This window comes from Gymnoscopelus microlampas (genome assembly GCF_963454915.1).
Source record: "Gymnoscopelus microlampas genome assembly, chromosome: 3".
Classification (NCBI taxonomy): Eukaryota; Metazoa; Chordata; class Actinopteri; order Myctophiformes; family Myctophidae; genus Gymnoscopelus; species Gymnoscopelus microlampas.
The window spans coordinates 20,928,627-20,946,252 of record NC_139940.1 but is presented as its reverse complement, the minus strand read 5'-3'; the positions used below and the strand labels follow the sequence as shown (position 1 = coordinate 20,946,252).

The following is a 17,626-nucleotide window of genomic DNA, read 5'->3' as shown; positions in this document are numbered from 1 at the left end:
CAGTACACACAGTTTGGGGGAGTGAACGAAAAAGGAAGAAAGTATAAATAAAAGGAGAAAAATATAACACAAGTCAAAACACAAAACTGCTTTCAGATACTGTTCCTACCGTAGACTGGAGTCTTTCCCGGCAGGATGACGATAATGAGCTGCAGTCCAGAGTAGGTGTTCTTCAGGTGTCTGAACATGGGCTCCACACTGTCGGCCCCCTGGGCATATTTACAGAAACATGGCTGGCCCTGGATCGGCATCCCAGCATCCTTAGAGATCTTACGCAGCTGGTCTGTGAAACCCCTATACGTATACGGTGCAAGGAGGAAGAGAAGATGGAACCGTGTAAAGAATAGTATCTCATTTAGGTAATGTGCAGTAACCAGACCCTTAAAGGCCATTCTGTGGTATTTTAAGATCGTGGGGGTTAGTAATAAATACACAAAAATACCAGGTCAATACTTGTGAGCTACAGCTAACTTGGTAGTGTTTCTCTTAATGGCCCTTAGTGTTAAGTAGTTATTTCATTCAGCCTTTAAACTGTGTAGAAGGGGGAAAACACGTGTTGTAGAAGCCATCATGACTTTAATATACTGCAACGAGCCAGTAAAAATGTCTAGTTAGATAACGGTACTGTATATCCCATTGGTGCATTGGCAAACATCTAAAGATACACAGCTAGGATGAAATGTTAAACAGAGCCAACATCAAGTCAACAACAAGTTGTGACGCAACGAGTTGCATCTTGCAACCACCTGCAATAGAATCCTAAAACTGTGGTTTGCAATGATGTCAAACTGGACAGTCCACACCCAGGCGCCAAGGCATGAACGGCCATTATGGTATATAAACAACAGACTGGGCCATCCATAAACCGGACAGTGACAGTCGGTGACGGACACATCAAGGCAAGGAACAGAGATAGTTTACCGTTTCCATTAATCTATTATAAATATATATATATATATCGTATACAATGTGATATCATAAAAATATGGAATAATGATATGCTCTCTTTCCTTTCTCCCATCCGCTTGCTCTATTTCTCTCTTCCCACAGGTGTGTGCGGTAAAAGAAAGAAAAAAAGAGACTCACGCTGAGAGGGAGAGAGGAGAAGAGAGGAGAGAGGAGAGAGAGGAGAGAGAGAGAGAGAGAGAGAGAGAGAATATAACGTTACTATGGCAAATTAGCGTGTGCAACGTGTTTGTGCTCAGAAATGAGTTGCATCTTGGTGCTTGCGATTAGACAAGTTGAATCACTTGCGACTCAATGAGCCGGCATGCACCGACATTGCAACTTATTGGTGTGGACTGGGCTTCATGCACAACATACTAAAATATACAGTATATGAAAGAATGAGTTTTTATTTTTGTGTTCTCTCTTACGACCCTACACTTTGAGGATTATGGGACGCCCTCAACAACCGCAGAGTAAATGCTTTACACAAAGAGAAGAAACATTGAAATAATAGTTGCATCGCATGAGCCAAAATAAATGTATGACAGATAAATAGATGGAGAGAGAGATAGAGTGAGAGAGAGAGAGAGAGAGAGAGAGAGAGAGAGAGAGGCAGACGCTAATGTTATACAGCAGTGGTTCTCAAACCTTTTCATGTCAAGGATTCCCAAATTGACAATTATTACGGACCCCCATATAAAGGAATTTGGGTCTCTGGGACCCCAATTTATATTGTAAAATCAATGTCAATTTAACTCAAATGGACCCGTACGGTGTCCGTTTGGTTCCATTTGTCCATTTGTGCTCCCTCAAGGACCCCTGGGGGTCCCCGGACCCCACTTTGAGAACCAATGTTATACAGAAACGCGGTTGTAAAAAACGGAATCAGTGAGTAGTTCTCACTTGAGGATCTCTTCCCGACACTGCCTCTGCGTGGCGAAGCAGGCGATGGCCCACATCTTGATCTCCACGCCCGTGTGGAACTGTTTGCCCCTCATGTCCCACACCCCATGGCTGGGCGTGGCTACGGTGCGGTTCTGAAACAACAGCATGCCGTTGATCTGCTGCCAAGCCTCACCGGAACATGCATGACTGATATATACTGTGTTATGCATGATATTATATGCATACGTTCACATTCGTACCATCCACGCACGCTCATACTGTATTGTGCTTACACAGACCCACAGACACGCATGCAAACACACACACACACGCACACACACACACACACACACACACACACAAACACAAACGCACCTTTTAGCAGAATATTACACACCTTTCAGTCCTCATCAATACATTCAAGCACTCATTTTTATACATGCACACTCAAATATAAGACATATATAAGACAAATGACTGATACAGATGCTACACACATACAAATAAACACGGCAAACCTAAATTTAACATGCATATTGTATGTGGGTAAACTAACTATTGTAACAATGTATATATGTTGTCTTTTTTAGCCAATGCCTAAAATGTGTTTTACATGTGTATTTATTACTGAAATGCAAAGCTGGTATGATGCATGGTTTCAAAATCAGTTAAGAATATGCACACTCAAAGAGTGCCAAAAGTGTCATAAATAGTTAGATATAGAAAAGCACACACCTAGAAGTCCAATAGTAAAAGGTGTGTCTCCTTACACAGTGCATTTGTAACTCTCAGAGAGTACAGATGTACATACATTTCTACACTCAGAGTTAAATGAACACTGAGGGTTTTTCTTTGTATTGTTTGCGCAAACTAGATAAGTTGAAGAAGTGAATGTTAATCCACACAGTGGATTCAGTCTCAATGAGTTGCTTCTTGATTGAGTTCCAGAAAAAGAACTTGATATCAGTCACAAGACGATTATTGGTAAATGTTTTATTTTGTCTTCTACCTCTTTTTTTGTGTAAGAAGAGGTATAAAAGCAATCGAGCCGGCAAAACTGCCCTGATAAATGAAAAAGTCAAATTTCCATCTGTTTTTATCCCCCAAATACATTTGAAAAAAAGACTAACAAATTAAGGCCCGAATCAAATGAATAAATAAATCAAGGCTATACTTTTGAGACTCAACCACATCAATAACAATGCACCAAACAGACACACAAGACGGACGGACAGACGGTTGCATCAAGTCCAGACAGAAAGCAAAAGCCTGCATGTGTTAGTGTCCTCAGTGAGAGTGGAGAGAGAGGCCGCGTGGGGCCGGAGGAGGAAGAGGAGAAGCGTGTCAAACAAGACAAACAGAGAGAATGGGCGTGATTTAAAGGAAGGGTACCATAAAGTGCTCTGTGCTCACCCTGCCGCCGTATTGCAGCATGGGGGCGGGCAGCACACGGCCCGTCACGTGGGCCATCTCGTCGCGCACCTTGAACTGGAACTCCTGCACGAAGGGATCAGCCTCGTAGTTGGCACTGCGAACCTAGAGGTGACGGGGGAGAGGAGGAGGAAGGCAAAAATCAAAGTGAGGCCACACTGTGAGTTGGAATCTGTGTGTGCGTGTGTGTGTGTGTGCGTGCGTGGTGGAAAAAGTAATCAAGTTTTTTACTTAAGTAAAGGTATCAATACTGCAATGTAGAAATACTCTGTTTCAAGTAAAAGTCCGGAATTAAAAAATGACTTGAGTAAAAGTACAAAAGTATTGGTATTAAAATGTACTTAAAGTATCAAAAGTAGAAAGTACTCATTCTGCAGAATGTCCCATTTCAGAAGTTTTCAAATGTATACAAATCTTTTGAAAATAGCTTGTAGATCGGTTCTTGTTCTTGGAATGTTTTTTGTTGGGATTCTTTTTTGTCTTCCACCCCAAAAGTATCTGGCTCTCTGGAACCTATAGTTAGTTAGAAAACTTGGCAGATGGGCTCAAAAGTTTCATCTGCTTAACACATCTTTCTCTAATGGTCTCCTTCTGAGTCTGATGCATATGAATGTCCATATTTGATTTTCTGCCATTTTGAATTTTGTCCAAACCGGTTTTTCACTGCTCTTCCAAATAATTTTGTCCAACCCCTCTCCAAGTTTGGTACACCTTCTCTTTCCACAGCTTTTTTATATTTGATACTATATATTCATTTTAGCTATACTTGGCTTCCAAAATCTGAACAAATGCTGTGGGGGTTGGGCCTATTTTACCAACACTGTCATAACTCATTCATGCATCATGCCATCTTAACCAAATTGTGCAGGGATGGCTTTGAAGTGTCATGCAGAATTGGTGTAATTTCACCAATAGATGGCGCAATAGCAACATAACTTTATCATATGTCATTGGTCATAATAGCAGTAAGTAGTAAGTAACAAATAACGATTCCCTTTGCATTTTTGCACAATTATCATCTTCTAAAAGTCATCTTCAGGCAGACGTTTGCTGCATGTCACTCCCCAACTCTCTTGTTTCCTGCCAATCTCCACTGTGTTATCATCAAAGGCAGAAATGCCAGACAAAATAACAAAAAAAGTAATCTCAAGTCACATTGGTGTATTGTGCTTGGATCCCATTAATTGCTGCTCGCAGCTTGATCTTGTTTTTTGATCACCTATCTTCATAACATATTACACAGTATGGGGAAAAAGAGAGATAACCCATGATGTAGAAACACACATGCCCGCCTGCAAGGTTTTGTGCTCATTTCATTTCTAACGCAGCTTATCTCAATGTTTTGTCCTTCACATCTCATCCACTTTCTGCAATACCATCAAGTTCAAGGAAGCACACATCTAAATGAAAACACAGACGCAGTGCTGTCTCTATCGCGTTATCTTGACAGCAGGCCCAGTCTTTTCATTCCCGAGTTGGAGACGTGAGGAGAGCCTGTTTTAATAAGGTGACAAGGGCCTGGATATAAGTAAACAGCACTAATCTGATGGTGGTTGGAGGCAATGTACTGTCTGTGTCAGTCCATCTCCGGACAACACACTGCAGAGACAGCAGCGCAGTGACTTCATACACATACACATTAAATCCATTATGGCCAGGGCAATCTTCTGAGCCAGGTAACTACTGGCATCCATAATACAGCAGTGCTGGCATTTAATTGTGACACTAATGCAGGATGAGCAGTAAGTAACTACTGTACAAGTACAACAGTTTGACGATGTACTGTAACCACGAGTGGCGAACGCCACAAGAAGGACATACTGTATACTGCAGTAGCATCATATACTAATGTGTTCATTTGTCATGGCTATACAGTCAAATCCTCAGTGTTCATTTAGAGTATACAAATGTACACATGTGCTCATGTACAAAGGGATAAATGATCAGGAATTAATTTACTTTGTAGGGTCAACATTCAGTTGGGCATGTTAATAATGCTGCACTGCTTGAGTGTAGTACGCCGGAAGGTGACTAGTTCTGCATACTAAATCCAGCAAGTAGTAACGGTTTTGTTACAAGGAGTTGCGACTAATTGCATTGGTGTGGACTGGCCTTAACCTTAACACTCCAAAGCATCCTACCCCCCCCCCCCTTACTAGTAAGAATTAGTAAGTAAGACATTAATCACACTCCTTTCCATGCAGTATTTTTTTGGATCATTCAAAATTAAGCTAAAGTACAGATACAGCTTAATATAAGGTAAATCCTACTACATTTTGATATCATGTTTGAGGAATACATTTGGAGGAATTGGAGACGAGTCTATGACTACATCCATGAGGGCTTAAAGCAGGCCTCCGTCCACTTGGGGGCTCCACCACTCACCAGTCTGCTGATCTCCTCCTGCCTGTCGGGTGCAGAGCGAGCTGTGGCTTTGATCATAGTGGAGGTCTGATTATCAGTCAGCTTCTTGATGCACCGCTGACCTGCTACAATGTTACACACCTGCAGGGAGACAATGGCAACATCTTTAAGAAGTAATAACTATTTATAAGGTATTAAAATGCAACATATAATCATGACTATGTGTATATTTAAGCCCATATTCATTTGTTTCGACTGTTTTTAGCACTGCCCTGCTTCATGTGCATACCGTTATGCACATTAACATCTTGGGAACCACCCAGTACAAAGCATACAGTAGCACAGATGTTACTCTACACATCATGGGTCTTCAACAGGGGGGCCTCAGAGTTACTTAAGGTGGGCCACAAAATCTTTGTGTAATATGAACGTTTTTATTTTATTTTCTACATGAACCACTTGAAGCCTAGCATATGTATTACGGGGGGAACATCCACTGAAAATAGCCAATCTACAAGCTCACAACGGGTCGCAGCACGAAGCATTGTGAGCTTGTAGATCGGCTATTTTCGTCAAAGAGGTTTGGTGTAGAGGGGGAAAAGAGCAGACCAAGTAAAAAGCCAAATGTCAAGTTTATTAAGTAAACTGCAAATTAACATGAATGCAACATTCATAGAAAAGATGTGTAAACAAACAAACAAAAAACATCAGTATGATGACAGTATCATGACAGTACCATGGTCAGTATCATAGTCAGTATCATGCTAGTGTCGTCATGTCAGTATCATGTCACTATGAACTTGAAGCTATCAATGAAAAAGTTGAATGTGCAACACAATTTTATACAGTATGTAGTGGGGGTCCCTGCTTCATCTGTCTCTCAGCTAAGGGGTCCTTAACCTGAAAAGAAAAACCGTTGAAGACCCCTGCTCTACATGGATTGGACAGTTTGAGGTCATTGTTTTTCCTCACCTCCAGGGGCAGGTAGGTGTGCTTCTGTTCCTGTCCCACCTGTAGACATGGCAGGTGGGGGTATTTCAGCTGCAAGTTGTACTTCTCCCTGAAGTACTGAGCTACAGTGCGCTCTACTGTCTGACCATTCTCCAACTGCAGGGGGAACCTGTCCACAACAGAACAGAACACATATTTAAAAATAAAACAGTGAATCAAGAATTAACTGTTCAGCTCATCCACCTTATGTTGTTTAAATAATGTATATCATAGATGGCACAGACTATTTACTGCCGTCTGCTAAGAGCATAGAGCAGAACCTTACAAACGACATGATAGGAGGACGCATGTTTAGGCGGGACATTTGCATTTAGACCCTATGGGTACATGAAAATGAAAACAAAACAAACACTAGGCTATCATTCACAATATAACTGTTTATATACAGTCTCAACGGCCCAACCAATATGGTAAACAGACATATGATTTACTGTGATTTTATCAGAACCACCGGTTTAGCTGTAGAGATGGCCGCGTGGTGATTAAATAGTCTGCAATGAATAAATAAATAAAAATCATAATAGTGTCAAATTAGCCCTGCCTAAAATATGACACAGCAAAGAGACAAGCAGTTGCATGCAATAATTACCCATGATTTATACTTGGTTGCTCGCGGTGCTAAGTAAGTTAACATCACTAAAGGATGACTAATGCCTGTTTTCTGGTTTGGCAATCGCATGAGTCAGCCATTATGTGGTGTTGTTGGTGAATTGGTGATCAGACCCTGTCCCACTCAAGTCACCACACACACGCTCACGCAGCCCCACACACACACACAGAGAGCATCCTCCTCTGGCCCCTTCCCTCGCTGACTCACGTCTGATGGCTGGCTGGCCGGCGGGTCACGTTGCACACCCGGTACTTCCTCCGCATGGTTCCACAGTGCGTCACCTCCACCTTCAGACCTGGTGAGTAACAGACTGGGTTGGAGTAATGTGGGAGGGTGAGCATGAGCCACATGTTCAGAGTACACAAACGCACGTAAGCGCCATCATAAGCATATACACAGTACACACACAAACACAAACACACACGTGCCATCATCACGCCAAAATGAACGATCAGCATGGCAGTGTTTTTGAAACATTTCTCTCACCCTTGATTTCTTTGGTGAATTTGACCCGGTGTGAGTCGGTAAGGGGGCGAGGCTGCTCATCTATGTTGTGGATGTCCAGTACTTCACACATGAACTGGATCACTGGCTGGGCTTTATAGAAGGCGGTGGCAGATACTGCAGACAAGAAGATAAAAGACAACGGTCATCGACAACATGGAGTTTGATCAAGCTTTAATACAACAGTTCTACTCTAAACAACTATTTATCAAGTAATGGGATACAACCACTTATGATCCACCAACAGTTCCTTCAGCAATCCATCAACAACATAAGCAACAAATAAACAGTTAGCCCCAAATGTTAGCTAACCAAAGCTAGCTAACCAAATGTTAGTTAACCAAATGTTAGCAAGCAGAATAACACATTTAATTAATTAAACACCAAGTCTTTTAGCATGACGAGATTCAACAAATTTGTATTTTAGCTTATAATGTTTGTCTGAGGTCACGCAAACGAATTGGTTCAGATTCTAGGAAGTGGGGCATCTCCAGTGGCCGGACATACGGCTCTGCTTGGCATTCATGCAGGAGAGAGCAAACATGGATCCAATGCTTCGTATTCATAACATCATACGTTCAAGATGGCAATTTGCCAAGCAACAAATTCTGAAATCTCCACTCAATAAAGTTACACAGATCCTCTCAAGTGTTTCATGAATATCAAATGAAGACAGACACAGGAATTGATTTGGTAAGCAAGCACGAATGTGTCCTGTAGCTATAATGCTATTGTTATTTAGGTGCTGACAGACAGACAGACAGAGAGAGAGAGAGAGAGAGATGCTGTTAATAACTACTAATCTACCAATCTGTGACAGCATGTGTGATGACAGTGCTCTCACACACCTACACACACTGCTAGCCTGTTTCAAAAGGTCTCACTACCATCAGGAAGCGATATCGCTCATAATTATTTCCTCGCCCACGTTTCACGTTTTGTTTTGACAACCATTTGTTGATCTCTATGAGTCAGAGATGTAAACTTAAACTCCCAAAGGTCTCACGCCTCACTAATCAAAGCCTTTTTTTTCTACATCCCCTTTTGATTATCAGTGACACCGCTTGTGGATGATGGCATGCACAGGTGTGCAATGAAACGCAAATAGTTTCGTCGTTGGCTCCCAGTCGGGGGCCTTCTCATGAGACCGGTTTCATTGCTTGAGCACACACTGGCAAATTGAAGATGGGTTAGGAATAATTTGTAGATGTTCAGACACTTTGGGGCCTCTTGGTTAATGTTTGAATTGGGGTGGGGGGAGACCAACGGATTTTATGGTGCAGTGATGGCGGGAAAACGAGACACAGAGAAAAAGAGACGGACTAAAACAGAAACAGCACTCAGAGTATAAAACAAAAGCTTTTTTTTTTTTAAACGCTCCCCAACAGCGTCGCTGCCCTGCTAACCTTGGCACCACCCACCAGTCTCACACGCTGCCCTCTGTCTCCACAGCAACCGCCTAGGCAGTTCCTATTCAGCCAGTAGCCCACCTTCCTCCATGTTCCTCTAACTAACGCATGCACACATACAATCAATTTCCTACACTCTCTGTGGACTTGCTTTCCAACAACCACCTGCAGAGAACCGAAGGCAAGGCACATTCTTTAACATGTTTAAACCACTAATGTCACTAATGGTGTTGGTTGACGGTCTCGAAACAAACACAATTTAGAAACGGTTATTTCTTAAAGGTTAGTTATGTATTATTTGTTATTTAAAGGATCTTCTTTGCATATTTAATATGGCAAATAACACTGGTACCCAAGCACCATCAGGATATGACCCACCCCTTACTTTATCAGATAACACAGGCAATAAAGTACAAATCATGAAAATAAAAAAAATCTGATAACACAGTTTATCTCCCTACAACACCAACTCGTGATTGGACAGTGATAAAAAGCGGTCCACATAATAGGTGCATTTCTGAAAAAACAAAACTTCAACTTTAAAAAGCGCTCCGTTCCGCCACAAAAGGCAAAACTCTGACTAGCACCTTCTAAAAGTGGTCGGTATGTGGTCGTATTTTGTTCATTTCGCATAGGGTTTTATTTAAAAAGGTGGTGCGCCTATTGTTTTAAAGGACCATAGTCTGCACTTAACACTACCCTATGGGCCCTATTTTGCGTGCCTTAAGTACCAGGTCTTATGACTTAACTTAAGACCTGGAGGCGTGGCCAACGCTGTTTGGCTGTTTTGAGTGGCCAAGCAGCATTGGCCACGCCTTTGAATATCTGCTATTATTGAATAGCCAAAGTATAAAATAATGGTTTAAGTGGTTACACAGATGCTTTCCCGGTTTGAATCGGTTAAAGAGATACACATGGCATTATAACTGTGAAATTGTTCATATATATCTGATTGCCTGCTTTCCCTCTTCTTTTCACACAACCAAATGCATTCAGTTTTCATTCAATACAGCGCTGGGGACAGGACAGGACAAGTCTGATCCTCACCATCAATGTTGAGCATCATCTTCCACATGGCCGGCCGCACAGACTGGTGGAAGCCAAACCACACCTCCCTGCCACCGCCCAGGGGATGGTCATAGCCCTCTGGAGCAGAGAAGAAGGATCGACCCACTGGAGTGTACCTGAGTGGAGAGAGACGAAAGGGATAGGGGGGACAGATGGGTGGAGGAGAGGGTGAAATAGATTGAAAAAGGAAAGGGCATCGGGGGAAGATAAGAGGTCAAAACAAGAGCGAAGATGATCAGCATTAAATGTATAGTATGAAGGATCATGGGATGAGGGGGCAGGAAATGGGGAATTAGTATTAGTTGACACAACCTGAATTGATAATGTGGGTCAATGGCAGTTTGTAGAGTGTCACATCTAGCCACAGTTCAATACATCCTGGAAACGCCTCAATGAAATGAGATGGCGGCGACGTCGCTCGCCTGGCTTTATCGACATCTTATCGCTCGGTACAGGAGCCACATTAATAATGGTGCATACGACCATGGGCCTCTCCGTGTGAATCCCGGGCCGGACAATCTATCATGATGCCAATGCACCCTGGCCCTCTAGGCACATGGCAAATAAGAGTCAAATGAAATCTGTCGATAATGCCCACTTTTTAATAATGGCACAACAGATTTTCATTAAAAGGGCCTCTGATATTGGCTCGGACTCTGGCGTGATATTGTGGGGTTCAGGTACAGCATGCAATGGGATCATATTTAAGACACATTTGATTTCCACAGGGATTGCAGTATTGATATTTGGTGTGGGTCGTACGAAAAAACAAATATTGCCCGTGGTATCAGAAAGATCAAAGCACACACAGTGTGTGTTAAACTACTGGCTTCCCATGTCTGTAGTTTTAACAGCTGTTGACAAGAGGCGGGTCAGAAGAACGTACAAATAAATACACACTACACAGACAGTACTATATTTCCCTTTAAGTGCATATTAGGACAGTAGGCCTACATGTAGGAAGTGAGGGGTGACTGATCAAAATGGCCAAGATGGTGTTCCGGAAACAGTAAATCTTCGTCATGTTTCAGGGTTTCTATCTGGCAAGCTGGGCTCCACTTCCAACACATTTCAAAATGTTGCTGTCGGGTGGAAACCTTGTATGTCCAAAACCGTTCCTTACAATAAAAATAGCAGATCTACTGAACAAGCTACGCATCACATTGTGAGCTTGTAGATCAGCTATTTTCACTACTTTTGTATGACACTCTTGAACGATTATTATTTTTGTTTTGAACACAGTGAACATCATTCACAGGTGACAATGACAGACAGTCAAAAATAACTCTGAGAGCTACTGTATTTGCAGCATAAAAGCTCTGCGGAGACATCAGTGACTCACTTCATGGAGGGTAGGTGTCGTAACACCACGTCCACAGCATGCACAGGGTTGGTGCTGATTGGCTTGTCCAGCTCCAGGGGCTCAGGCATGCTGCGGCCGGTCAGCACCTCGTGCAGCATGTGCCAGCTGACCAGAGACACAAACTTGATGCTGACTTTAAAGGGCCTATCCTTCCCGCCCTCACCTGGAAGAGTAACATCCAGGTCCACCTGAAGGGGGAGAGGACAAAAGATTGGTGACATGCCAAAGATGGTACAAGCGTCATATTATGCAATGTGTGTGTATGCAAGTATGTGATATTTGTCATTGGAAAGTAAACTAAATTACTTGGTGCTGCGCTATGAGCTAGTAGATCTGCTATTTTTGAAACATACACTTTTAACAAAAAACTTTCCTTCTGGGGGGGGGTGGGGGGGGGGGGTCCCTGGAACAAAATATATATTTTTCAAACTGTTGGGATCTAGAAGACATTTGTAGAATCCCCAGAAGCAAAGATTTGAGTTAAAAATGTATATATTCAAAGATTTGCTAAATTTTTCACGATTTTCTCTTCTACAAGCTCCTAGCGCTGCACTCAGTGCCGCGCTACGAGCTTGTAGATCTGCTATTTTTGAATAGCCCAAGGTATAAAATAATGGTTAAAGTGGTTACACAGATGCGTTCCCGGTCTTAATGGATTAACAAACAGGGTCAACATATCATGTGGTATCAAACCAAATGGTTTTCGGGTTTTTCGGGTGTTGGCAGTAGAAACAAGTGTGTGTGTGTTGCCTCCTCACCCCGGCGGGAGCCACGGGCAGTGGGTTGGCTGTGTACAGACTCCTCTTCCCATCGTAGACTGGCCTGCGATCCCCGAAGATGGTCACCTTGAAGTGCTGCACCATGGAGTCCACCACCTCCCTGTACAACAAGCAAAACAAGCAAACCCCTTCATTTACAGTTCAATGGAAATGTCTAAACTAGTGCTTCTCAAACTTTTTCATGTCAAGAACCCCCAAATTGATATGTATTTGGCCGCAGACCAGCCATCTGAAAACGCTAGGGGACCCCCAGAAGAGAAAAATTCAAAATGATTTAACATTTTCCAAAACATTTTTGAGATTGCTAACATAAGTGGTTAAAAAGAATGTGATGCTGTATTATTTTTTTGCTGGGGACCCCCCCCAAGGACCCCTGGGGGTCCCCGGTGCTCCCGTTGTGCAAAACCTCAGGTCACATTTAAGTATTTAATTTTTTCAAGTTTATTTGGTTCCTTATAGGCAAACGCAATTTTCCTCCGCCCTGCTAAATCTCTTCAGCATGGTCATTAACCGGAAAATAAGGCTGTTACTCCAAGAACTACTGTATGTTTTTTGAAGACAGTAGTGATATCTCACAATACAAAACCCAAAATATAACGGCCAAGATGAAGATACAATAGAGATGCTATTAGCTTAGAATTATTTGTGCAATAACAACCCAGAAAGAATGGTGATCAAATATAATAATGAAAACAGTAAGATGAGAACTAAATTAAATCAGCCATCTGTCCAGGTGAGTAAGAGGTTTATAAAACTCCTCTCACTGTGAACAGCAAAAAATAAAGCAAGAAGCAACAACAGAATCAAGAATCTAAATCAAGCAAGCACAGACACACTGTTACACCATGTGTAAAGTGAGTTTCAGTGTGTTCACTTAGGCCTTTACACATGGTGTAGTCTACATCATGTGTAAAGTGGACACACTAGCACTATACCATGTTTAAAGTGGGCTCATTGTAACACTATACCATGTGTAAAGTGGACACACTGTAACACTATACTAGGGATGTGTAAAAGTGACCAAAATGAAATTTGATTACTTTAATTCTATTAATAAGGATTATTCGAATATTCAACCAAAACAAATATTTAATCATATTTTTTTAATATTAGATTTTTATCCTAAAATCGATTATTCGAATATTTGATCATTCTGACCCATCGCTACACTACACCATGTGTAAAGTGGGCACACTGTACCTGTTGACTCGTCGTGGGCACTTCTCCGGTTTGATGTCCACCTCATAGAGGTAGACATCCATCTTGGGGATCTCCACCTGGAAGCAGTTGGCCAGCAGCTTGATGGGCTTCCCCATGGTGCCATAGCCAGGCCGTCGAGGCACGGTGAACAGGGACTGGGCCCCAACGGCTCCTGGGAGTAGAGAAAGGGAGGTGGGGAGAGGGGGGGGGGGGGGGGTAAGAAAAAGAATGATAGCAAGACAGAAGAGAATAATGTTATTGCAGCAGGTCTGATCTATCTTTGCCACTTAAGCATAACATCCTGTTAACCATAGTTTGCTTAACCCATTAAATCCGGGAACACGTGTCATTTTAGATTTTAGCTATAACCATTATTTTATACTTTCTGCGCTATGAGCTTGTATATCTGCTATATTTTTAAGTGTTGGAAATTTTTGAATATACATATTTTTTTTTAAAGGGGAACATTTGTGACTCAAATCTTTGCTTCTGGGGGTCCCTTGAACAAAATATTTTGAGATAGGGGGGGGCTGCGGCCAAATACATATCATTTGGGGGGTCCTTCACATGAAAAAGTTTGAGAAACACTGATATAGTAACATAGGTTTTTTTTCAAAAAGCTGTTAGGATTTACACCCCCATCTCAAAATGTTTTCTTCCAGGGACCCCCAGAAGCAAAGATTTGCTTCTAGAAGCCAAATAAATGCAAAATGACAGATATGCGTTCCCGGACTGGTTAAAGTAGGGGTCTTCAACAGGGGGTCCAGGACCCCTAGGGGGTCCTCAGAGCTACTATAGGGGGTCCGCCAAATCTTTGTGTGATAGGATTTAGTTTTTTTTACATTAACCACTTGAACCCTAAAATTCCTTTTCCGAGGGGAACATTAGCCGAAAATAGCAGATCATTTAATTTAATCTGAAACACAATTTTATACAATATAGAGTCGGGGGTCCCTGCTTCATCTCTCTCTCAGCTAGGGGGTCCTTGGGCTGAAAACGTTGAAGACCCCTGGGTTAAAGATGTACATAGCAGAGTCTTGGAGTGGGCTGTACTGCACACAACAGAACGCATCAGTGGCTCAGGAGGTAGAGCGGCCGCGTGGGAATCAGAAAGGTTCCCGGTTTTCGATCCCCGCCCGGGCTCCCCCTCCGCTGTGTTACTGTCCAAGTGTCCTTGAGCAAGACACTGAACACCTACAGTAAACCTCCTCCTGGTGAGCAGGTTGGTGCCTGCTCTGCATGTTATGGTTTCCTCTGCCATCGGCGTGTGAATGTAATGCACACTATAAAGCGCTTTGGATAAAGGCACTGTATGAATGCACCATTTACCATGATGGCTGACATTTAACAACTCTTAACCTGGTGTCCTTATGTTTTTACATGACAGGCAGAAATAATACTCAACTAATTTGTTTGTTTTTCCAAAAATGTGGCACATAAACAGGCTATTTTCTCGATTTTACAATAAGGCTTAAAAAGGAGTAGTTCACCCAAAACATTACTTATTTTCTATCAATTACATGCCCCATAAAGCCTTGAATTCATGGGGATTTTTTTTTTTTTTTGTGGCATTTCCTAAGCCAATAATTCTATGACCAGCGGAGACTCAAAGAGTCTACTACTGAGTCTCCTGTTGACTAATGACCTGGTCATCAAATAGCTCAGGAATACGACAGAAACTAAAAACATCTCCATGAATTCAAGTCTCCAAGGGGTGAGTAATTGATAGAAAAAGTCATTTTGGCACAGGACTCCTTTTATTCAATATGGAAACCACTTCCAGTTCAGTATAACTTGGCAGCATGCAAACATTAATGATTACACAGCCACAAAAACAAATGAGTGTGTTAGGGACACATATAGATTGCATAGCCTGCCAGTATTTTCCTTCAGGCACGATTTCATTTATTTGGCCGTTTGTAATGTGACGTGCAATGCTAACCACAACCTAGCAAGGTAGGTTGCCACCTGGTAAAGGATAACAGTAAAGTGAAAATCTTTGAATATATATATATATTTTTTTTTAAAGCGAAACATTTTAACTCAAATCTTTCTATTCTACAAATGTCTTCTAAATCTTTTTTTTTTTTTTTACTTGTTGCTATATATCAGTGGTTCTCACACTTCTTCATGTCAAGGACCCCCAACATTATATGTATTTGGCCACGGACCCCCACCTCAAAAAAAATAAAAATATATATATATATATATATATATATATATTCAAAGATTTGTACGTATTTTCACGATTAAAAAAAAAATGCAAATCTGCAAGTGCCGTGCTATGAGCTTGTATATCTGCTATTTTTGAATAGCCAATGAAATCTAAAATATGAAACGGATGCTTTCCCGGTCCTAATGGGTCAAGAGAATATACTGAGCTGCCTACCATTTAGAGCAGGGGTTGGCAAGCACCCTTTTTGATCTACCAGGTGATCAAATAGGGCTTTTGGGATGATCAAATGAGTTGATCAAAAACAACCATTATTAACCATTACTGTTTGATGTGTACTCAGTTTGTTGTTTTGCACAACATTGAACTCAGTTTATTGTTTGATGTGTGCACTCAGTTCAATGGACCACAATGGAAAATAAGCTCTCAAGCTTGTAGTGTTTTATCATTTTGACAGATAATGTACAAATATATGTCCATGTATATGCATTTCATATTCACTTGTTAATAAAAGACAATCAATCAAAAAATAAATAAAAGCTTTCTAGAATGACCTTTATCATTCATATTAAATGACTCTTTCTTAAATGATTGACTTATTCTTTACATGTATTATTCTAACTAGCAGCTTATAATAAGACATACGTAAAAGCAAGCAACCAAACAAACAACTAAGTGGTCATGTGCGACGAGAGTAAACACTGACACGTGCTGTGTGTGGCAGTGCATCACTCACATACACATCTGCATGTGCACACACACACACACACACACACACACACACACACACACACACACACACACACACACACTGACCACAGAATGTTTTAGACATGAGTCAGTTTGATCCAGAGACGCTGTTCCGTCCCAACATTTGTGCCACACACACACTCATCTCAGTGCTATTTTTGGTATGCTGACTGACGCTTGCCGTGTATTTGCATCATACTTGAGGAAACAAAAACGCTTTCACTGGGTGACTGTGTGTGTCTGTGTGTGTGTGTGTGTGTGTGTGTGTGTGTGTGTGTGTGTGTGTGTGTGTGTGTGTGTGTGTGTGTGTGTGTGTGTGTGTGTGTGTGTGTGTGTGTGTGTGTGTGTGTGTGTGTGTGTGTGTGTGTGCGTGTGAACGCACTGTTTGGTTTGAACTGGAGATGCTATCAGACGTTCTGCTATTCTTATGCAACAGCCATCTGAAACCAAAGCTCAGATACCAGGCATTTCAGTCGATTTGTTTGTTGCACTCTCAGTGACACTTTAATTCTTTTGGTTTTGAATACACTCCCTTACGCCTACCCCCACACACACAGACACAAGTTTCCCCTTGGCTCAGTGCTCTCCGGTCTCCACCAAAAGAAGAAACTGCCCAAATGTGTCATTGATAAATGAGAGTCAGTGTTGAGAGTGATTCATCACCAGTATTGACTCACAGGCTCACATGCGTGGGTGATGGTGAGGTTTTAGGGCCCCGGTGGAGAGGGGGTAATTTTAAAAAAATACACATGAAAAAAGAAAAACACCTTTAACAGTACATAACAGCAGTAGTGGAAAAAGTAGTCACATTTTGGACTTGAGTAAAAGTATCAATACTACTAATGTAGAAATAATAATAAGTCTGTAATAAAAAAATCACTTTAGTAAAAGTACAAAAGTATTGGTATAAAATTGTACTTAAAGTACCAAATGCAGAAAGTACTCATTATGCAGAATGTCCCATTTCACACATTTTCAAATGTATAAAAATATCTTAAAAATAGCAGATCTACAAGCTCACAATGCGTCGCATCGCAACGCATTGTGAGCTTGTAGATCGTCTATTTTCAATTGACCGAAATGTATATAGGGCTGAACTGAAGTGGTTAATGTAAGTTTTGTGATGATAAT

At 41.6% G+C, this 17,626-nt stretch overlaps 1 protein-coding gene across 5 annotated transcripts in view; it reads right to left on the bottom strand.

Annotated features, from left to right (window-relative positions):
• ago3a (argonaute RISC catalytic component 3a) overlaps positions 1-17,626 on the bottom strand; it is a 49,618-nt gene that overhangs the window by 13,712 nt on the left and 18,280 nt on the right. Inside the window, exons 2-12 of one of the 5 annotated variants that reach the window (XM_084053515.1) lie at positions 13,573-13,747; positions 12,352-12,472; positions 11,573-11,781; positions 10,210-10,346; positions 7,736-7,870; positions 7,457-7,559; positions 6,601-6,748; positions 5,650-5,769; positions 3,226-3,369; positions 1,852-1,985; positions 110-294 (exon numbers count right to left, since the gene is read on the bottom strand). In XM_084053515.1, coding sequence (XP_083909641.1) covers positions 110-294; positions 1,852-1,985; positions 3,226-3,369; positions 5,650-5,769; positions 6,601-6,748; positions 7,457-7,559; positions 7,736-7,870; positions 10,210-10,346; positions 11,573-11,781; positions 12,352-12,472; positions 13,573-13,747 — 1,611 coding nt within the window. The remainder of the gene's footprint in view (positions 1-109; positions 295-1,851; positions 1,986-3,225; positions 3,370-5,649; positions 5,770-6,600; positions 6,749-7,456; positions 7,560-7,735; positions 7,871-10,209; positions 10,347-11,572; positions 11,782-12,351; positions 12,473-13,572; positions 13,748-17,626) is intronic. The other 4 variants (XM_084053518.1, XM_084053517.1, XM_084053519.1 and 1 more) reach the window with 4 other exon arrangements.